This window comes from Telmatherina bonti (assembly GCF_933228915.1).
Source record: "Telmatherina bonti genome assembly, chromosome: 8".
In the NCBI taxonomy this organism is placed as follows: domain Eukaryota; kingdom Metazoa; phylum Chordata; class Actinopteri; order Atheriniformes; family Telmatherinidae; genus Telmatherina; species Telmatherina bonti.
Genome location: NC_136626.1, coordinates 2,082,779 through 2,105,917, shown reverse-complemented (window position 1 = coordinate 2,105,917; position 23,139 = coordinate 2,082,779). Strand labels below are relative to the sequence as shown.

Here is a 23,139-nt window from a genome sequence, read left to right as displayed (position 1 = left end):
AGCAAAAGGTCCAACGTGTTCCACACAGAACCCAGAGCAACGTCCTGCAAACGGTCCAACGTGTTCCACACAGAACCCAGAGCAAAGTCCTGCAAACGGTCCAATGTGTTCCACACAGAACCCAGAGCAAAGTCCTGCAAACGGTCCAATGTGTTCCACACAGAACCCAGAGCAAAGTCCTGCAAACGGTCCAATGTGTTCCACACAGAACCCAGAGCAACGTCCTGCAAACGGTCCAATGTGTTCCACACAGAACCCAGAGCTAAGTCCTGCAAATGGTCCAACGTGTTCCACACGGAACCCAGAGCAAAGTCCTGCAAAAGGTCCAATGTGTTCCACACAGAACCCAGAGCTAAGTCCTGCAAACGGTCCAACGTGTTCCACACAGAACCCAGAGCTAAGTCCTGCAAACGGTCCAACGTGTTCCACACAGAACCCAGAGCAAAGTCCTGTGAACACCAAAAACAATTCAGGAGTCATATCTGAGAATTAACCTGATCTCTGCTCGAAATAATCAGTTCTGGATGGAATGTTTTCCATCAGAACAGTCCAGCAGTAGGGACGTTCCAACACCATTTGACAGTTTGATGTTATTTTTTGTAAATGTTTGTTTTTATGTCAACATGATGCGCAAACGCAAACCCACATCTCTATCTCACCTCTCAGGACATCAACGACTCCCTCGGGGTGAGTATAGCTGGGGGGAAGGACAGTATTCTGGGGAACATCCCCATCTTCATCGCCATGATCCAAGCCAGTGGAGTTGCCGCCAAGACGCACCGACTGAAGGTGACTGTTGGACTACAAATCACAGGTGTTGCTTAGAGATCTGCATCAGGATCAGTTTTATTTTCTGTTTTTATAAACAAGCATCTTCATCATTACATTAGCACTAGCATGCTACTAACCTGGTTAGTTACAGACCTGGTTAGTGACATTAGCACGCTACTAACCTGGTTAGTGACAGTCCTGGTTAGTGACATGAGCAAGATACTTACCTAATTAGTGACAGACCTGGTTAGTGACATTAGCATGCTACTAACCTGGTTAGTGACAGACCTGGTTAGTGGCATTAGCACGCTACTAACCTGGTTAGTGACATTAGTATGTGGCTAACCTGGTTAGTGACATTAGCATGCTACTAACCTGGTTAGTTACAGACCTGGTTAGTGACATAAGCACGCTACTAACCTAGTTAGTGACAGACCTGGTTAGTGACATTAGCACGCTACTAACCTGGTTAGTGACATTAATATGTGGCTAACCTGGTTAGTGACATTAGCATGCTACTAATCTGGTTAGTTACAGACCTGGTTAGGGACATTAGCACGCTACTAACCTAGTTAGTGACAGACCTGGTTAGTGGCATTAGCATGCTACTAACCTGGTTAGTGACATTAGTATGTGGCAAACCTGGTTAGTGACATTAGCATGCTTCTAACCTGGTTAGTGACAGACCTGGTTATTGGCATTAGCATGCTACTAACCTGGTTAGTGACATTAGTATGTGGCAAACCTGGTTAGTGACATTACCATGCTACTAACCTGGTTAGTGACAGACCTGGTTAGTGACATTAGCATGCTTCTAACCTGGTTAGTGGCAAACCTGGTTAGTGACATTAGCATGCTTCTAATCTGGTTAGTGACAGACCTGGTTAGTGACATTAGCATGCTACTAACCTGGTTAGTGACATTAGTATGTAGCAAACCTGGTTAGTGACATTAGCATGCTACTAACCTAGTTAGTGACAGACCTGGTTAGTGACATTAGCATGCTACTAACCTGGTTAGTGACATTAGTATGTAGCAAACCTGGTTAGTGACATTAGCATGCTACTAACCTGGTTAGTGACAGACCTGGTTAGTGGCATTAGCATGCTACTAACCTGGTTAGTGACAGACCTGGTTAGTGGCATTAGCATGCTACTAACCTGGTTAGTGACATTAGTATGTAGCAAACCTGGTTAGTGACATTAGCATGCTACTAACCTAGTTAGTGACAGACCTGGTTAGTGACATTAGCATGCTACTAACCTGGTTAGTGACATTAGTATGTAGCAAACCTGGTTAGTGACATTAGCATGCTACTAACCTGGTTAGTGACAGACCTGGTTAGTGACATTAGCATGCTACTAACCTGGTTAGTGACAGACCTGGTTAGTGACATTAGCATGTTATGAACCTGGGCAATGCCATGAACATTAGCTGTTTATCTTGAGACTGCAGAGTAAACGACTGGTTAGAAGATGCGGTTCTATAGAAATGATATGTGTATGTCTTTAGGTGGGTGATAGGATTGTCAGCATAAATGGTCAGTCAGTGGACGGTCTGTCTCACGGCGAGGTGGTCACCATCCTGAAGAACAGCTACGGAAACATCAGCCTGCAGGTGAAACACAAGCTCTCTATGTACCTGCACACAGATGGACCTGAAAACAGGTTTTTTATGTCCACTAACAATCAGAATTATTTTTTGTCTCTCACCGGTTCTGTTCGGTTCTGTTTGAGGCCCTAAACATAGAGATTCAAGAATAAGTCTAACATAGTTCACCTTGCAGCACCGATGACCCTGACGAAGTGTCCTCACTCTGCTACTTTACCTTTAAAAGCGACTCCCAATATTTTATAGAAACGTTAATCAGTATGACCTCCCGTGGGCTCACCATCTGCGGGAGGAGCCGTAGGGGTCGGGTGCAATGTGAGCTGGGGGGCAGCAAGGGGCGGGGACCCTGGCGGTCTGATCCCCGGCTGCAGAAGCTGGCTCTAGGGACATGGAACGTCACCTCTCTGGTGGGGAAGGAGCCTGAGCTTGTGCGCGAGGTTGAGCGGTTCCGACTAGATATAGTTGGACTCACCTCGACGCATGGCTTGGGCTCTGGAACCAGAACCCTCGAGAGGGGCTGGACCTTCTTCCACTCTGGAGTTGCTCATGGTGAGAGGCGCCGAGCAGGTGTGGGCATTCTCATCAGCCCCCAGCTTGGTGCCTGCACGTTGGGGTTGGGGCTGCTGACCTCAACTCGGAACGTTGTGGGTCGGTGGAAGGAATACTTCGAAGACCTCCTCAATCCTACCAACATGTCTTCCGATGAGGAAGCAGAGCTGGAGGACTCAGGGGTGGACTCTCCTATCTCTGGGGCTGAAGTCGCTGAGGTGGTCAAAAAGCTCCTTGGCAGCAAGGCCCCGGGGGTGGATGAGATCCGCCCGGAGTTCCTTAAGGCTCTGGATGCTGTGGGGCTGTCCTGGCTGACACGCCTCTGCAGCATCGCGTGGACATCGGGGGCAGTACCGCTGGACTGGCAGACTGGGGTGGTGGTCCCCCTCTTTAAGAAGGGGGACCGGAGGGTGTGTTCCAATTACAGGGGAATCACACTCCTCAGTCTCCCTGGTAAGGTCTATTCAGGGGTCCTGGAGAGGAGGGTCCGCCGGATAGTCGAATCCCGGATTGAGGAGGAGCAGTGTGGTTTTCGTCCTGGTCGCGGAACAGTGGACCAGCTCTATACCCTCTTTCCAGATCTAGAACTCTGAATCTGGAATTCTTGATCTGGAATTCTAGATCTGGAATTTTTTTATTTAGAATTCCGGATCCGTAATCATGGATCTAAGACTCTTGATTTAGAACTGTAAATCTAGAACTCTGGATTGGGAATTCTGCATCTGGAATGTTTGATCTTTGTCCTTGGAGCTCGGATTTTAGAACTGGGACTTTGGATTGGGAACTTTGGATCTGGGACTCTGGATCTGGAATTCCGGATCTGGAATTCTGGATCTAGGACTCTGTATCTGGATCTGGAATTTTGGAGCTGGGACTTTGGATCTGGGATTTTGGAACTCGGATTCTGGATCGGGGACTGTGGATCTGTGACTCTGGATTTAGTACTGTAAATCTGGGACTCTGGATCTGGAATTCTGAATCTGGGGTTCTGGATTTAGGACTGTAGATCTGGTTTTATAAACACCATGGTCAGAAAGTCTCGGTGAGTCCGGTCAGTCACCACGACTATCAAATGCCGACAAACCGTTCTCAGACATGGACCTACAAAGAGCTGGTTCAGGACTCATTGGAGTATGGGGCATGGGAGTTTGCCCAACCAGTCTACATGTGCTTTGTGGACCTGGAGAAGGCATTCAACCGTGTCCCCCGGGGGCTCCTGTGGGGGGTACTCCGGGAGTATGGGGTACCGGACCCCCTTGTACGAGCTGTCCGGTCCCTGTACGACAGGTGTCAGAGCTTGGTCCGCATTGCCGGTAGTAAGTCGGATTCGTTTCCGGTGAGGGTTGGACTCCGCCAAGGCTGCCCTTTATCACCGATTCTGTTCATAACTTATATGGACAGAATTTCTAGGTGCAGCCGAGGTGTTGAGGGGATCCGACTTGGTGGCCTCAGGATTGGGTCCCTGCTTTTTGCAGATGACGTGTTCCTGTTGGCTTCATCTGGTCGTGATCTCCAGCTCTCGCTTGAGCGATTCGCGGCCGAGTGTGAAGCGGCTGGGATGAGAATCAGCACCTCAAAATCTGAGACCATGGTCCTCAGCCGGAATAGGGTGGATTGCCCTCTCCGGGTCGGGAGTCAGGTCCTGCCTCAAGTGGAGGAGTTTAAATATCTCGGGGTCTTGTTCACGAGTGAGGGAAGGATGGAGCGTGAGATGGACAGACGGATCGGTGCGGCGTCTGCAGTAATGCGGGCTCTGCGCCGGTCTGTCGTGGTGAAGAAGGAGCTGAGCCATCCATTAGACCTAAGTCTGGGCTGGCCTGGCTGTCGGAGGGTTGTCGCAGGCCCTGGGGGGGGGGGGGTGCTGGGTCAGCTGCATCTGTGGGGTGGTGGGGGGGACGCTGGGAGTGGTGGGCGGTAATTATGTGCTGGGTCAGCTGCATCTGTGGGGTGGTGGGGGGGACGCTGGGAGTGGTGGGCGGTAATTATGGGGGCCCTGATCCTGTCCTTTGCCCCCTCTGGGACATCTCACATGGGACATGATGGAGGGGTGAGGTGAGGATGTGTGGGAGTAGGTGTATGGGGTTACAGATGGATTGGGGGGGGGAGGGGGGGGATTAGGGTTGGGGATATAGGTGGGTAGGGGGGCTGAGGGGATAGGGATGTGTGCAGATGAGTAGGTGTGTGTGTGGAGGGTTGTGTTGGTGGGTGGGTTGTATGTAATAAGGTGTGCCTGTGTTGGAGGAGTGAGGGTGTGTGTGTGTGTGTGTGTGGGGGGGGGTATATGCGGAATGGGATGTGTGAGTGAGGGTGAAGTTTGGAGGGGGGGGGGGCTGTGGGTGGTGGAGGGGTGTTTGGTGGGGCATGTGTGGTTGGGTTGGGATGGGGTGGCGGGGGCGTGAGCGTGGGGGGGTTCTCCTGGCCTGCCAGGAGGTTCATTAACATGGTTAGTGACATTAGCATGCTACCTACTGGGATCGTCTACAAACCTAAACCCTCCTCCTGTCCCACGGACCCGGTCCCTCCTCGACTTTTAAAGAGGTTTGGGGCACAATCGGCTCCTTCGTAAGGGAGATAATTAATAAGAGCTTGGTGTCTGGGACTGTTCCCACATTTTGTAAAAACGCTGTTGTTGAGCCGCTGATGAAAAAATCTGGCCTGGACCCAATAGATCTAGTATCGCCCCATCTCTAAACTACCACTGGTCTCTAAGATATTGGAGAAAGCAATATCTTAGAGACAATATCTTAGAGCAGCCGTTTTTAGACACAAATGGTATTTTAGACCCGCTTCAGTCGGGCTACAAAGCTTTCATAGCACTGAGTCTGCACTTTTTAAGGTTTTTAATGACTGATTCTGGTAGCTCTGCCATTTTAGTGCTGTTAGACCTGACAGCTGCTTCTGATACGGTAGACCACACAACTCTTATCTCGTTTGAAGAACTGTGCGGGTGTCAGGGGGACTGCTCTCTACCTTACCTGAGTGGGAGGTCATTTTCGGTCAGACTGGGGGATTCCTCTTCATCTTCTCCTCCTCTGCACTGTGGAGTCCCCCAAGGCTCTTTTCTAGGACCAATTCTTTTTGCCATATCTCTCCCACTCAGGGAAATCTTCAAAAAAAACATGGTATGTCATATCACTTCTATGCTAATGACTGCCAAATGTACATGCCAATCTCCAAAAGCGATTGCTGCCTCCTGACACCCTTACTCAATGTCTTGGTGACGTCAAGGCCTGGTTAGCTCAGAACTTTCTGAAATTAAATAAGGAAAAGGCTGAGATCCTGCTGTTGGGAAACTCCCCCGTTAAATATGGACCTCTTTAAAATCACCAGCCTTGGCATTACAATGGATGTTGATTTTAAGCTTGATAAACACGTCAATGCCATTTTAAAATCAAGTTTTTATCTCATTCGTCTTTAATCAAAAGTGAAAGTTTTTATCTTTTCATGTTCTGGAACAAGTTGTGCTTTTATTTCTGCTCAACAGGACGACTGCAACAGTCTCTATGCAGGTATCAGCCAACACGCTGCCGGACAACTTCTGACCAGAAAACATGATCACATCACCCCGATTGTCTGCCTGTATGCTTTAGAATTGATTTTAAGATCTTATGTTTGTTTGTAAAGCTTTAAATGGACACCCCCTCAGTACATTACAGAATGCTGACACCCCAGTTCACACCTTGAGGTCTCAGGGCCAGTCCCAGCTTGTGGTGCCTAAGACGAGACTTAAGACTAGAGGGGACAGGGTGTTCTCCGTAGTCGGTCCTGGACTCTGGACCCTGCCCCTCCATGTCCGAGTGCCCCCCACCTCCCCTCCCTGTGTGAGTTGTATGGTCCTCTGTCTTTTATTTTATTTTTCTTTTTAGTTATTTGGGTGTTTATTTATTTTTAATTGTTTTACCTGTTTTTAACGACATTATTATTTCATTTTATTTTTATTTTGTGATTTTTGACTCTGTGCAGCACTTTGCGACGTTCTTAAACATTTTAGACATTTTTAACGTGCTTTATAGAGTGGATTGGAGAGTTTCTGACAGGATTCAGTCTGATCTTATTGACTCAGAGACTGAACTGTGTTATCAGAGTCGTCCAGCAGCAGGACTTCATGCTGATCAAGCTCTTATTGTGCTCCAGCAGAAGGAGGTATCACTCAGGAACCCTGTTCAGGTTTCCTCTCGGTCCACGTTGAAGGCCAATCCAGCTTGGGTGGAAAGTCAAGGGGGTAACAGTTCTTCTGCATGATGTTGTGATTGCTCCTCCTGCAGGACCCGAGCTCTGGACCAGGACACACCTTCCCAACAAGAAGCCGGTTCAATGGAACTCCTAAAGCATGATGAAAGGGAGATTGTGCTTTCCAGGTGTCCATGTTGGTTTCTTTGTGTGTCAGGTGGCGGCGGACACAAACATCAGCGCCATCACGTCTCAGGTGGAGAGTCTGTCCAGCAGCCCCCCCAACGCAGAGTGAGAGCTCACACACAGTATTTCATATGTTCCACCTGGACCTGGACCTGGACCTGGACCTGACCCTGGACCTGACCTGGACCCTGGACCTGACCTGGACCCTGGACCTGAACCTGGACCTGACCCTGGACCTGGACCTGGACCTGACCCTGGACCTGACCTGGACCCTGGACCTGAACCTGGACCTGACCCTGGACCTGGACCTGACCCTGGACCTGCAACTTAACCTGGTCCTGACCCTGGACCTGACCCTGGACCTGGACCTGACCCTGGACCTGGACCTGACCCTGGACCTGGACCCTGGACCTGACCCTTTCCATGGACCTGGACCTGACCCTGGACCTGGACCTGACCCTGGACCTGACCTGGACTTGACCCTGACCCTGGACCTGGACCTGGCCCTGACCCTGGACCTGACCTGGACCTGACCCTGGACCTGGACCTGGACCTGGACCTGGACCTGACCCTGGACCTGGACCTGGACTTGACCCTGGACCTGAACCTGGACCTGACCCTGGACCTGGACTTGACCCTGGACCTGAACCTGGACCTGACCCTTTCCCTGGACCTGGACCTGACCCTGGACTTGACCCTGACCCTGGACCTGGACCTGGACTTGACCCTGGACCTGAACCTGGACCTGACCCTGGACCTGGACTTGACCCTGGACCTGAACCTGGACCTGACCCTGGACCTGGACCTGGACTTGACCCTGGACCTGAACCTGGACCTGACCCTGGACCTGGACCTGGACCTGACCCTGGACCTGAACCTGGACCTGACCCTGGACCTGGACTTGACCCTGGACCTGAACCTGGACCTGACCCTTTCCCTGGACCTGGACCTGACCTGGACTTGACCCTGACCCTGGACCTGGACCTGGCCCTGACCCTGGACCTGACCTGGACCTGACCCTGGACCTGGACCTGGACCTGGACCTGGCCCTGACCCTGGACCTGACCTGGACCTGACCCTGGACCTGGACCTGGACCTGACCCTGGACCTGACCTGGACCCTGGACCTGACCTGGACCCTGGACCTGAACCTGGACCTGACCCTGGACCTGGACCTGGACCTGACCCTGGACCTGACCTGGACCCTGGACCTGAACCTGGACCTGACCCTGGACCTGGACCTGACCCTGGACCTGCAACTTAACCTGGTCCTGACCCTGGACCTGACCCTGGACCTGGACCTGACCCTGGACCTGGACCTGACCCTGGACCTGGACCCTGGACCTGACCCTTTCCATGGACCTGGACCTGACCCTGGACCTGGACCTGACCCTGGACCTGACCTGGACTTGACCCTGACCCTGGACCTGGACCTGACCTGGACCTGACCCTGGACCTGGACCTGGACCTGGACCTGACCCTGGACCTGGACCTGGACTTGACCCTGGACCTGAACCTGGACCTGACCCTGGACCTGGACTTGACCCTGGACCTGAACCTGGACCTGACCCTTTCCCTGGACCTGGACCTGACCCTGGACTTGACCCTGACCCTGGACCTGGACCTGGACTTGACCCTGGACCTGAACCTGGACCTGACCCTGGACCTGGACTTGACCCTGGACCTGAACCTGGACCTGACCCTTTCCCTGGACCTGGACCTGACCCTGGACTTGACCCTGACCCTGGACCTGGACCTGGACTTGACCCTGGACCTGAACCTGGACCTGACCCTGGACCTGGACTTGACCCTGGACCTGAACCTGGACCTGACCCTGGACCTGGACCTGGACTTGACCCTGGACCTGAACCTGGACCTGACCCTGGACCTGGACCTGGACCTGACCCTGGACCTGAACCTGGACCTGACCCTGGACCTGGACTTGACCCTGGACCTGAACCTGGACCTGACCCTTTCCCTGGACCTGGACCTGACCTGGACTTGACCCTGACCCTGGACCTGGACCTGGCCCTGACCCTGGACCTGACCTGGACCTGACCCTGGACCTGGACCTGGACCTGGACCTGGACCTGACCCTGGACCTGGACCTGGACCTGACCCTGGACCTGGACTTGACCCTGGACCTGAACCTGGACCTGACCCTGGACCTGGACTTGACCCTGGACCTGAACCTGGACCTGACCCTTTCCCTGGACCTGGACCTGACCCTGGACCTGGACCTGGACCTGACCCTGGACCTGGACCTGGACCTGACCCTAGACCTGGACCTGGACCTGACCCTGTACCTGGACCTGGACCTGACCCTGGACCTGGACCTGGACCTGGACCTGACCTGGACCTGGCCCTGACCCTGGACCTGACCTGGACCTGACCCTGGACCTGGACCTGGACCTGACCCTGGACCTGGACCTGGACCTGACCCTGGACCTGGACCTGACCCTGGACCTGGACCTGGACCTGACCCTGGACCTGGACCTGACCCTGGACCTGGACCTGACCCTGGACCTGGACCAGGACCTGACCTGGACTTGACCCTGACACTGGACCTGGACCTGACCCTGGACCTGGACCTGACCCTGGACCTGGACCTGACCCTGGACCTGAACCTGGACCTGACCCTGGACCTGGACTTGACCCTGGACCTGAACCTGGACCTGAACCTGGACCTGACCCTGGACCTGGACTTGACCCTGGACCTGACCTGGACCTGACCCTGGACCTGGACCTGGACCTGGACCTGGCCCTGACCCTGGACCTGACCTGGACCTGACCCTGGACCTGGACCTGGACCTGACCCTGGACCTGACCTGGACCCTGGACCTGACCTGGACCCTGGACCTGAACCTGGACCTGACCCTGGACCTGGACCTGGACCTGACCCTGGACCTGACCTGGACCCTGGACCTGAACCTGGACCTGACCCTGGACCTGGACCTGACCCTGGACCTGCAACTTAACCTGGTCCTGACCCTGGACCTGACCCTGGACCTGGACCTGACCCTGGACCTGGACCTGACCCTGGACCTGGACCCTGGACCTGACCCTTTCCATGGACCTGGACCTGACCCTGGACCTGGACCTGACCCTGGACCTGACCTGGACTTGACCCTGACCCTGGACCTGGACCTGGCCCTGACCCTGGACCTGACCTGGACCTGACCCTGGACCTGGACCTGGACCTGGACCTGGACCTGGACCTGACCCTGGACCTGGACCTGGACTTGACCCTGGACCTGAACCTGGACCTGACCCTGGACCTGGACTTGACCCTGGACCTGAACCTGGACCTGACCCTTTCCCTGGACCTGGACCTGACCCTGGACTTGACCCTGACCCTGGACCTGGACCTGGACTTGACCCTGGACCTGAACCTGGACCTGACCCTGGACCTGGACTTGACCCTGGACCTGAACCTGGACCTGACCCTGGACCTGGACCTGGACTTGACCCTGGACCTGAACCTGGACCTGACCCTGGACCTGGACCTGGACCTGACCCTGGACCTGAACCTGGACCTGACCCTGGACCTGGACTTGACCCTGGACCTGAACCTGGACCTGACCCTTTCCCTGGACCTGGACCTGACCTGGACTTGACCCTGACCCTGGACCTGGACCTGGCCCTGACCCTGGACCTGACCTGGACCTGACCCTGGACCTGGACCTGGACCTGGACCTGGACCTGACCCTGGACCTGGACCTGGACCTGACCCTGGACCTGGACTTGACCCTGGACCTGAACCTGGACCTGACCCTGGACCTGGACTTGACCCTGGACCTGAACCTGGACCTGACCCTTTCCCTGGACCTGGACCTGACCCTGGACCTGGACCTGGACCTGACCCTGGACCTGGACCTGGACCTGACCCTAGACCTGGACCTGGACCTGACCCTGTACCTGGACCTGGACCTGACCCTGGACCTGGACCTGGACCTGGACCTGACCTGGACCTGGCCCTGACCCTGGACCTGACCTGGACCTGACCCTGGACCTGGACCTGGACCTGACCCTGGACCTGGACCTGGACCTGACCCTGGACCTGGACCTGACCCTGGACCTGGACCTGGACCTGACCCTGGACCTGGACCTGACCCTGGACCTGGACCTGGACCCTGGACCTGAACCTGGACCTGACCCTGGACCTGGACCTGACCCTGGACCTGGACCAGGACCTGACCTGGACTTGACCCTGACACTGGACCTGGACCTGACCCTGGACCTGGACCTGACCCTGGACCTGGACCTGACCCTGGACCTGAACCTGGACCTGACCCTGGACCTGGACTTGACCCTGGACCTGAACCTGGACCTGAACCTGGACCTGACCCTGGACCTGGACTTGACCCTGGACCTGAACCTGGACCTGACCCTGGACCTGGACCTGGACCTGACCCTGGACCTGCAACTTAACCTGGTCCTGACCCTGCACCTGGACTTGAACCTGGACCTGACCCTGGACCTGACCCTGGACCTGGCCCTGACCCTGGACCTTGACCTGACCCTGGACCTGGACCCTGGACCTGGACCTGGACCTGGACGTGACCGTGGACCTGGACCTGGACCTGACCCTAGACCTGGACCTGACCCTGGACCTGACCTGGACTTGACCCTGGACCTGACCCTGGACCTGGACCTGGACCTGGACCTGACCCTGGACCTGGACCTGGACCTGACCCTGGACCTAGACCTGGACCCTGGACCTGAACCTGGACCTGACCCTGGACCTGGACCTGACCCTGGACCTGGACCAGGACCTGACCTGGACTTGACCCTGACACTGGACCTGGACCTGACCCTGGACCTGGACCTGACCCTGGACCTGGACCTGACCCTGGACCTGAACCTGGACCTGACCCTGGACCTGGACTTGACCCTGGACCTGAACCTGGACCTGAACCTGGACCTGACCCTGGACCTGGACTTGACCCTGGACCTGAACCTGGACCTGACCCTGGACCTGGACCTGGACCTGACCCTGGACCTGCAACTTAACCTGGTCCTGACCCTGGACCTGACCCTGGACCTGACCCTGGACCTGGACCTGACCCTGGACCTGGACCTGACCCTGGACCTGGACCCTGGACCTGGACGTGACCGTGGACCTGGACCTGGACCTGACCCTAGACCTGGACCTGACCCTGGACCTGACCTGGACTTGACCCTGGACCTGACCCTGGACCTGGACCTGGACCTGACCCTGGACCTGGACCTGGACCTGACCCTAGACCTGGACCTGACCCTGGACCTGGACCTGGACCTGACCTGGACCTGGACCTGACCCTAGACCTGGACCTGACCCTGGACCTGGACCTGGACCTGACCTGGACCTGGACCTGGACCTGACCCTGGACCTGGACTTGACCCTGGACCTGAACCTGGACCTGACCCTGGACCTGGACTTGACCCTGGACCTGAACCTGGACCTGACCCTTTCCCTGGACCTGGACCTGACCCTGGACCTGGACCTGGACCTGACCCTGGACCTGGACCTGGACCTGACCCTAGACCTGGACCTGGACCTGACCCTGTACCTGGACCTGGACCTGACCCTGGACCTGGACCTGGACCTGGACCTGACCTGGACCTGGCCCTGACCCTGGACCTGACCTGGACCTGACCCTGGACCTGGACCTGGACCTGACCCTGGACCTGGACCTGGACCTGACCCTGGACCTGGACCTGACCCTGGACCTGGACCTGGACCTGACCCTATACCTGGACCTGACCCTGGACCTGGACCTGGACCCTGGACCTGAACCTGGACCTGACCCTGGACCTGGACCTGACCCTGGACCTGGACCAGGACCTGACCTGGACTTGACCCTGACACTGGACCTGGACCTGACCCTGGACCTGGACCTGACCCTGGACCTGGACCTGACCCTGGACCTGAACCTGGACCTGACCCTGGACCTGGACTTGACCCTGGACCTGAACCTGGACCTGAACCTGGACCTGACCCTGGACCTGGACTTGACCCTGGACCTGAACCTGGACCTGACCCTGGACCTGGACCTGGACCTGACCCTGGACCTGCAACTTAACCTGGTCCTGACCCTGCACCTGGACTTGAACCTGGACCTGACCCTGGACCTGACCCTGGACCTGGCCCTGACCCTGGACCTTGACCTGACCCTGGACCTGGACCCTGGACCTGGACCTGGACGTGACCGTGGACCTGGACCTGGACCTGACCCTAGACCTGGACCTGACCCTAGACCTGACCTGGACTTGACCCTGGACCTGACCCTGGACCTGGACCTGGACCTGACCCTGGACCTGGACCTGGACCTGGACCTGACCCTGGACCTAGACCTGGACCCTGGACCTGAACCTGGACCTGGACCTGACCCTGGACCTGGACCTGACCTGGACTTGACCCTGACACTGGACCTGGACCTGACCCTGGACCTGGACCTGACCCTGGACCTGGACCTGACCCTGGACCTGAACCTGGACCTGACCCTGGACCTGGACTTGACCCTGGACCTGAACCTGGACCTGAACCTGGACCTGACACTGGACCTGGACTTGACCCTGGACCTGAACCTGGACCTGACCCTGGACCTGGACCTGGACCTGACCCTGGACCTGCAACTTAACCTGGTCCTGACCCTGGACCTGACCCTGGACCTGACCCTGGACCTGGACCTGACCCTGGACCTGGACCCTGGACCTGGACCTGGACGTGACCGTGGACCTGGACCTGGACCTGACCCTAGACCTGGACCTGACCCTGGACCTGACCTGGACTTGACCCTGGACCTGACCCTGGACCTGGACCTGGACGTGACCGTGGACCTGGACCTGGACCTGACCCTAGACCTGGACCTGACCCTGGACCTGACCTGGACTTGACCCTGGACCTGACCCTGGACCTGGACCTGGACCTGACCCTGGACCTGGACCTGGACCTGACCCTAGACCTGGACCTGACCCTGGACCTGGACCTGACCTGGACCTGGACCTGACCCTAGACCTGGACCTGACCCTGGACCTGGACCTGGACCTGACCTGGACCTGGACCTGGACCTGACCCTGGACCTGGACCTGGACCTGACCCTGGACCTGGACTTGACCCTGGACCTGAACCTGGACCTGACCCTGGACCTGGACTTGACCCTGGACCTGAACCTGGACCTGACCCTTTCCCTGGACCTGGACCTGACCCTGGACCTGGACCTGGACCTGACCCTGGACCTGGACCTGGACCTGACCCTAGACCTGGACCTGGACCTGACCCTGTACCTGGACCTGGACCTGACCCTGGACCTGGACCTGGACCTGGACCTGACCTGGACCTGGCCCTGACCCTGGACCTGAACTGGACCTGACCCTGGACCTGGACCTGGACCTGACCCTGGACCTGGACCTGGACCTGACCCTGGACCTGGACCTGACCCTGGACCTGGACCTGGACCTGACCCTGGACCTGGACCTGACCCTGGACCTGGACCTGGACCCTGGACCTGAACCTGGACCTGACCCTGGACCTGGACCTGACCCTGGACCTGGACCAGGACCTGACCTGGACTTGACCCTGACACTGGACCTGGACCTGACCCTGGACCTGGACCTGACCCTGGACCTGGACCTGACCCTGGACCTGAACCTGGACCTGACCCTGGACCTGGACTTGACCCTGGACCTGAACCTGGACCTGAACCTGGACCTGACCCTGGACCTGGACTTGACCCTGGACCTGAACCTGGACCTGACCCTGGACCTGGACCTGGACCTGACCCTGGACCTGCAACTTAACCTGGTCCTGACCCTGCACCTGGACTTGAACCTGGACCTGACCCTGGACCTGACCCTGGACCTGGCCCTGACCCTGGACCTGGACCTGACCCTGGACCTGGACCCTGGACCTGGACCTGGACGTGACCGTGGACCTGGACCTGGACCTGACCCTAGACCTGGACCTGACCCTAGACCTGACCTGGACTTGACCCTGGACCTGACCCTGGACCTGGACCTGGACCTGACCCTGGACCTGGACCTGGACCTGGACCTGACCCTGGACCTAGACCTGGACCCTGGACCTGAACCTGGACCTGACCCTGGACCTGGACCTGACCCTGGACCTGGACCAGGACCTGACCTGGACTTGACCCTGACACTGGACCTGGACCTGACCCTGGACCTGGACCTGACCCTGGACCTGGACCTGACCCTGGACCTGAACCTGGACCTGACCCTGGACCTGGACTTGACCCTGGACCTGAACCTGGACCTGAACCTGGACCTGACCCTGGACCTGGACTTGACCCTGGACCTGAACCTGGACCTGACCCTGGACCTGGACCTGGACCTGACCCTGGACCTGCAACTTAACCTGGTCCTGACCCTGGACCTGACCCTGGACCTGGACCTGACCCTGGACCTGGACCTGACCCTGGACCTGGACCCTGGACCTGGACCTGGACGTGACCGTGGACCTGGACCTGGACCTGACCCTAGACCTGGACCTGACCCTGGACCTGACCTGGACTTGACCCTGGACCTGACCCTGGACCTGGACCTGGACCTGACCCTGGACCTGGACCTGGACCTGACCCTAGACCTGAACCTGACCCTGGACCTGGACCTGGACCTGACCTGGACCTGGCCCTGACCCTGGACCTGACCTGGACCTGACCCTGGACCTGGACCTGGACCTGGACCTGACCCTGGACCTGGACCTGACCCTGGACCTGGACCAGGACCTGACCTGGACTTGACCCTGACACTGGACCTGGACCTGACCCTGGACCTGGACCTGACCCTGGACCTGGACCTGGACCCTGGACCTGAACCTGGACCTTACCCTGGACCTGGACCTGACCCTGGACCTGGACCAGGACCTGACCTGGACTTGACCCTGACACTGGACCTGGACCTGACCCTGGACCTGGACCTGACCCTGGACCTGAACCTGGACCTGACCCTGGACCTGGACTTGACCCTGGACCTGAACCTGGACCTGAACCTGGACCTGACCCTGGACCTGGACTTGACCCTGGACCTGAACCTGGACCTGACCCTGGACCTGGACCTGGACCTGACCCTGGACCTGCAACTTAACCTGGTCCTGACCCTGGACCTGACCCTGGACCTGACCCTGGACCTGGACCTGACCCTGGACCTGACCCTGGACCTGGACCTGGACCCTGGACCTGAACCTGGACCTGACCCTGGACCTGGACCTGACCCTGGACCTGGACCAGGACCTGACCTGGACTTGACCCTGACACTGGACCTGGACCTGACCCTGGACCTGGACCTGACCCTGGACCTGAACCTGGACCTGACCCTGGACCTGGACTTGACCCTGGACCTGAACCTGGACCTGAACCTGGACCTGACCCTGGACCTGGACTTGACCCTGGACCTGAACCTGGACCTGACCCTGGACCTGGACCTGGACCTGACCCTGGACCTGCAACTTAACCTGGTCCTGACCCTGGACCTGACCCTGGACCTGACCCTGGACCTGGACCTGACCCTGGACCTGGACCTGACCCTGGACCTGGACCCTGGACCTGGACCTGGACGTGACCGTGGACCTGACCCTGGACCTGACCTGGACTTGACCCTGGACCTGACCCTGGACCTGGACCTGGACCTGACCCTGGACCTGGACCTGGACCTGACCCTAGACCTGGACCTGACCCTGGACCTGGACCTGGACCTGACCTGGACCTGGCCCTGACCCTGGACCTGACCTGGACCTGACCCTGGACCTGGACCTGGACCTGGACCTGACCCTGTAACTGGACCTGACCCTGGACCTGGACCAGGACCTGACCTGGACTTGACCCTGACACTGGACCTGGACCTGACCCTGGACCTGGACCTGACCCTGGACCTGGACCTGGACCCTGGACCTGAACCTGGACCTGACCCTGGACCTGGACCTGACCCTGGACCTGGACCAGGACCTGACCTGGACTTGACCCTGACACTGGACCTGGACCTGACCCTGGACCTGGACCTGACCCTGGACCTGAACCTGGACCTGACCTGGACTTGACCCTGGACCTGACCCTGTACCTGGACCTGGACCTGACCCTAGACCTGGACCTGACCCTGGACCTGGACCTGGACCTGGACCTGACCTGGACTTGACCCTGACCCTGCACCTGGACCTGGACCTGGACCTGACCCTGGACCTGGACCTGGACCTGACCCTGGACCTGGACCCTGGACCTGACCCTGGACCATGACCTGGACCTGACCCTGGACCTGGACCTGACCCTGGACCTGGACCTGGACCTGACCCTGGACCTGGACCTGACCCTGGACCTGAACCTGGACCTGACCCTGGACCTGGACTTGACCCTGGACCTGGACCTGGACCTGACCCTGGACCTGGACCTGACCCTGGACCTGAACCTGGACCTGACCCTGGACCTGGACCTGACCCTGGACCTGGACCTGACCCTGGACCTGGACCTGGACGTGACCGTGGACCTGGGGCTGGACCTGACCCTAGACCTGGACCTGACCCTGGACCTGACCCTGGACCTGGACCGTGACCTGACCCTGGACCTGGACCTGGACCTGACCCTAGACCTGGACCTGACCCTGGACCTGGACCTGGACCTGACCTGGACTTGACCCTGACCCTGGACCTGGACCTGGACCTGGCCCTGACCCTGGACCTGACCTGGACCTGACCCTGGACCTGGACCTGGACCTGACCCTGGACCTGGACCTGGACCTGACCCTGGACCTGGACCTGGACCCTGGACCTGAACCTGGACCTGACCCTGGACCTGGACCTGATCCTGGACCTGGACCAGGACCTGACCTGGACTTGACCCTGACACTGGACCTGGACCTGACCCTGGACCTGGACCTGACCCTGGACCTGGACCTGACCCTGGACCTGAACCTGGACCTGACCCTGGACCTGGACTTGACCCTGGACCTGAACCTGGACCAGGACCTGACCTGGACTTGACCCTGACACTGGACCTAGACCTGACCCTGGACCTGGACCTTACCCTGGACCTGGACCTGACCCTGGACCTGAACCTGGACCTGACCCTGGACCTGGACTTGACCCTGGACCTGAACCTGGACCTGACCCTGGACCTGGACTTGACCCTGGACCTGAACCTGAACCTGGACCTGACCCTGGACCTGGACCTGGACCTGACCCTGGACCTGACCCTGGACCTTACCCTGGACCTGGACCTGACCCTGGACCTGGACCTGACCCTGGACCTGGACCTGGACCTGGACGTGACCGTGGACCTGGACCTGGACCTGACCCTAGACCTGGACTTGACCATGGACCTGACCTGGACTTGACCCTGGACCTGACCCTGGGCCTGGACCTGGACCTGACCCTGGACCTGGACCTGGACCTGGACCTGACCCTAGACCTGGACCTGACCCTGGACCTGGACCTGGACCTGACCTGGACCTGGCCCTGACCCTGGAACTGACCTGGACCTGACCTTGGACCTGGACCTGGACCTGGACCTGGACCTGACCCTGGACCTGGACCTGACCCTGGACCTGGACCAGGACCTGACCTGGACTTGACCCTGACACTGGACCTGGACCTGACCCTGGACCTGGACCTGACCCTGGACCTGGACTTGACCCTGGACCTGAACCTGGACCTGACCCTGGACCTGGACTTGACCCTGGACCTGAACCTGGACCTGACCCTGGACCTGGACCTGGACCTGACCCTGGACCTGACCCTGGACCTTACCCTGGACCTGGACCTGACCCTGGACCTGGACCTGACCCTGGACCTGGACCCTGGACCTGGACCTGGACGTGACCGTGGACCTGGACCTGGACCTGACCCTAGACCTGGACTTGACCCTGGACCTGACCTGGACTTGACCCTGGACCTGACCCTGGGCCTGGACCTGGACCTGACCCTGGACCTGGACCTGGACCTGGACCTGACCCTAGACCTGGACCTGACCCTGGACCTGGACCTGGACCTGACCTGGACCTGGCCCTGACCCTGGACCTGACCTGGACCTGACCTTGGACCTGGACCTGGACCTGGACCTGACCCTGGACCTGGACCTGACCCTGGACCTGGACCAGGACCTCACCTGGACTTGACCCTGACACTGGACCTGGACCTGACCCTGGACCTGGACCTGACCCTGGACCTGAACCTGGACCTGACCCTGGACCTGGACCTGACCCTGGACCTGGACCTGGACCCTGGACCTTAACCTGGACCTGACCCTGGACCTGGACCTGACCCTGGACCTGGACCAGGACCTGACCTGGACTTGACCCTGACACTGGACCTGGACCTGACCCTGGACCTGGACCTGACCCTGGACCTGAACCTGGACCTGACCCTGGACCTGGACTTGACCCTGGACCTGAACCTGGATCTGAACCTGGACCTGACCCTGGACCTGGACTTGACCCTGGACCTGGACCTGGACCTGACCCTGGACCTGCAACTTAACCTGGTCCTGACCCTGGACCTGACCCTGGACCTGACCCTGGACCTGGACCTGACCCTGGACCTGGACCTGACCCTGGACCTGGACCCTGGACCTGGACCTGGACGTGACCGTGGACCTGGACCTGGACCTGACCCTAGACCTGGACCTGACCCTGGACCTGACCTGGACTTGACCCTGGACCTGACCCTGGACCTGGACCTGGACCTGACCCTGGACCTGGACCTGGACCTGGACCTGACCCTAGACCTGGACCTGACCCTGGACCTGGACCTGGACCTGACCTGGACCTGGCCCTGACCCTGGACCTGACCTGGACCTGACCCTGGACCTGGACCTGGACCTGGACCTGACCCTGGACCTGGACCTGACCCTGGACCTGGACCAGGACCTGACCTGGACTTGACCCTGACACTGGACCTGGACCTGGACCTGACCCTGGACCTGGACCTGACCCTGGACCTGGACCTGATCCTGGACCTGAACCTGGACCTGACCCTGGACCTGGACTTGACCCTGGACCTGGACCTGGACCTGACCCTGGACCTGCAACTTAACCTGGTCCTGACCCTGCACCTGGACCTGACCCTGGACCTGGACCTGGACCTGACCCTGGACCTGGACCTGACCCTGGACCTGGACCTGGACCTGACCCTGAACCTGGACCTGACCCTGGATCTGACCCTGGATGTGACTGTGGACCTGGACCTGGACCTGACCCTGGACCTGGACTTGACCCTGGACCTGAACCTGGACCTGACCCTGGACCCTGGACCTGACCCTGGACCTGGACCTGACCCTGGACCTGGACCTGGACCTGGACCTGACCCTAGACCTGGACCTGACCCTGGACCTGGACCTGGACCTGACCCTAGACCTGGACCTGACCCTAGACCTGGACCTGACCCTGGACCTTGACCAGGACCGTACCTGGACTTGACCCTGACCCTGACCCTGGACCTGGACCTGGCCCTGACCCTGGACCTGACCTGGACCTGACCCTGGACCTGGACCTGGACCTGACCCTGACCCTGGACCTGGACCTGACCCTGGACCTGGACCTGACCCTGGACCTGGACTTGACCCTGGACCTGAACCTGGACCTGACCCTGGACCTGGACTTGACCCTGGACCTTAACCTGGACCTGACCCTTTCCCTGGACCTGGACCTGACCCTGGACCTGGACCTGGACCTGACCCTGCACCTGGACCTGGACCTGACCCTGGACCTGGACCTGGACCTGACCTGGACTTGACCCTGGACCTGACCCTGGACCTGGAACTGACCCTGGACCTGGACCTGGACCAGACCCTAGACCTGGACCTGACCCTGGACCTGGACCTGGACCTGACCTGGACTTGACCCTGACCCTGGACCTGGACCTGACCTGGACCTGACCCTGGACCTGGACCTGGACCTGACCCTGGACCTGACCCTGGACCTGGACTTGACCCTGGACCTGAACCTGGACCTGACCCTGGACTTGGACCTGACCCTAGACCTGGACCTGGACCTGACCCTGGACCTGGACCTGGACCTGACCCTAGACCTGGACCTGGACCTGGACCTGACCCTGGACCTGGACCTGGACCTGACCCTGGACCTGGACCTGGACCTGACCCCGGACCTGGACGTGGACCTGACCTGGACTTGACCCTGGACCTGACCCTGTACCTGGACCTGGACCTGACCCTAGACCTGGACCTGGACCTGACCCTAGACCTGGACCTGACCCTGGACCTGGTCCTGTACCTGACCTGGACTTGACCCTGACCCTGCACGTGGACCTGGACCTGGACCTGACCCTGGACCTGGACCTGGCCCTGGACCTGGACCTGGACCTGACCCTAGACCTGGACCCTGGACCTGGCCCTGGACCATGACCTGGACCTGACCCTGGACCTGGACCTGACCCTGGACCTGGACCTGGACCTGACCCTGGACCTGGACCTGGACCTGACCCTGGACCTGGACCTGACCCTGGACCTGAACCTGGACCTGACCCTGGACCTGGACTTGACCCTGGACCTGAACCTGGACCTGACCCTTTCCCTGGACCTGGACCTGACCCTGGACCTGGACCTGGACCTGGACCTGACCCTGGACCTGGACCTGGACCTGGACGTGACCGTGGACCTGGGGCTGGACCTGACCCTAGACCTGGACCTGACCCTGGACCTGACCCTGGACCTGGACCGTGACCTGACCCTGGACCTGGACCTGGACCTGACCCTAGACCTGGACCTGACCCTGGACCTGGACCTGGACCTGACCTGGACTTGACCCTGACCCTGGACCTGGACCTGGCCCTGACCCTGGACCTGACCTGGACCTGACCCTGGACCTGGACCTGGACCTGACCCTGGACCTGGACCTGACCCTGGACCTGGACCTGACCCTGGACCTGACCCTGGACCTGGACCTGACCCTGGACCTGGACCTGGACCTGACCCTGGACCTGGACCTGAACCTGGACCTGACCCTGGACCTGGACCTGACCCTGGACCTAGACCTGGACCTGACCCTGGACCTGGACTTGACCCTAGACCTGAACCTGGACCTGACCCTGAACCTGGACTTGACCCTGGACCTGAACCTGGACCTGACCCTGGACCTGGACTTGACCCTGGACCTGAACCTGGACCTGACCCTTTCCCTGTACCTGGACGTGACCCTGCACCTGGACCTGGACCTGACCCTGCACCTGGACCTGGACCTGACCCTGGACCTGGACCTGGACCTCACCCTAGACCTGGACCTGACCCTGGACCTGGACCTGGACCTGGACTTGACCCTGACCCTGGACCTGGACCTGGCCCTGACCCTGGACCTGACCTGGACCTGACCCTGGACCTGGACCTGACCCTGGACCTGGACCTGGACCTGACCCTGGACCTGGACCCTGGACCTGAACCTGGACCTGACCCTGGACCTGGACTTGACCCTGGACCTGAACCTGGACCTGACCCTGGACCTGGACTTGACCCTGGACCTGGACCTGACCCTGCACCTGGACCTGGACCTGGACCTGACCCTGTACCTGGACCTGGACCTGACCCTAGACCTGGACCTGGACCTGACCCTGGACCTGGACCTGACCCTGGACCTGGACCTGGACCTGACCTGGACTTGACCCTGACCCTGCACCTGGACCTGGACCTTGACCTGACCCTGGAGCTGGACCTGACCCTGGACCTGGACCCTGGACCTGGCCCTGGACCATGACCTGGACCTGACCCTGGACCTGGACCTGACCCTGGACCTGGACCTGGACCTGACCCTGGACCTGGACCTGGACCTGACCCTGGACCTGGACCTGACCCTGGACCTGAACCTGGACCTGACCCTGGACCTGGACTTGACCCTGGACCTGAACCTGGACCTGACCCTT

At 59.3% G+C, this 23,139-nt stretch overlaps 1 protein-coding gene across 1 annotated transcript in view; it reads left to right on the top strand.

The window, feature by feature from the left end:
* The window catches only part of LOC306759488 (multiple PDZ domain protein-like), a gene marked incomplete at both ends in the record, with an annotated part of 123,458 nt that overhangs the window by 36,727 nt on the left and 63,592 nt on the right, over window positions 1-23,139 (top strand). The window contains 3 exons of the mRNA XM_079245156.1: window positions 667-789; window positions 2,284-2,388; window positions 7,319-7,392. Coding sequence (XP_079101282.1) covers window positions 667-789; window positions 2,284-2,388; window positions 7,319-7,392 — 302 coding nt within the window. The remainder of the gene's footprint in view (window positions 1-666; window positions 790-2,283; window positions 2,389-7,318; window positions 7,393-23,139) is intronic.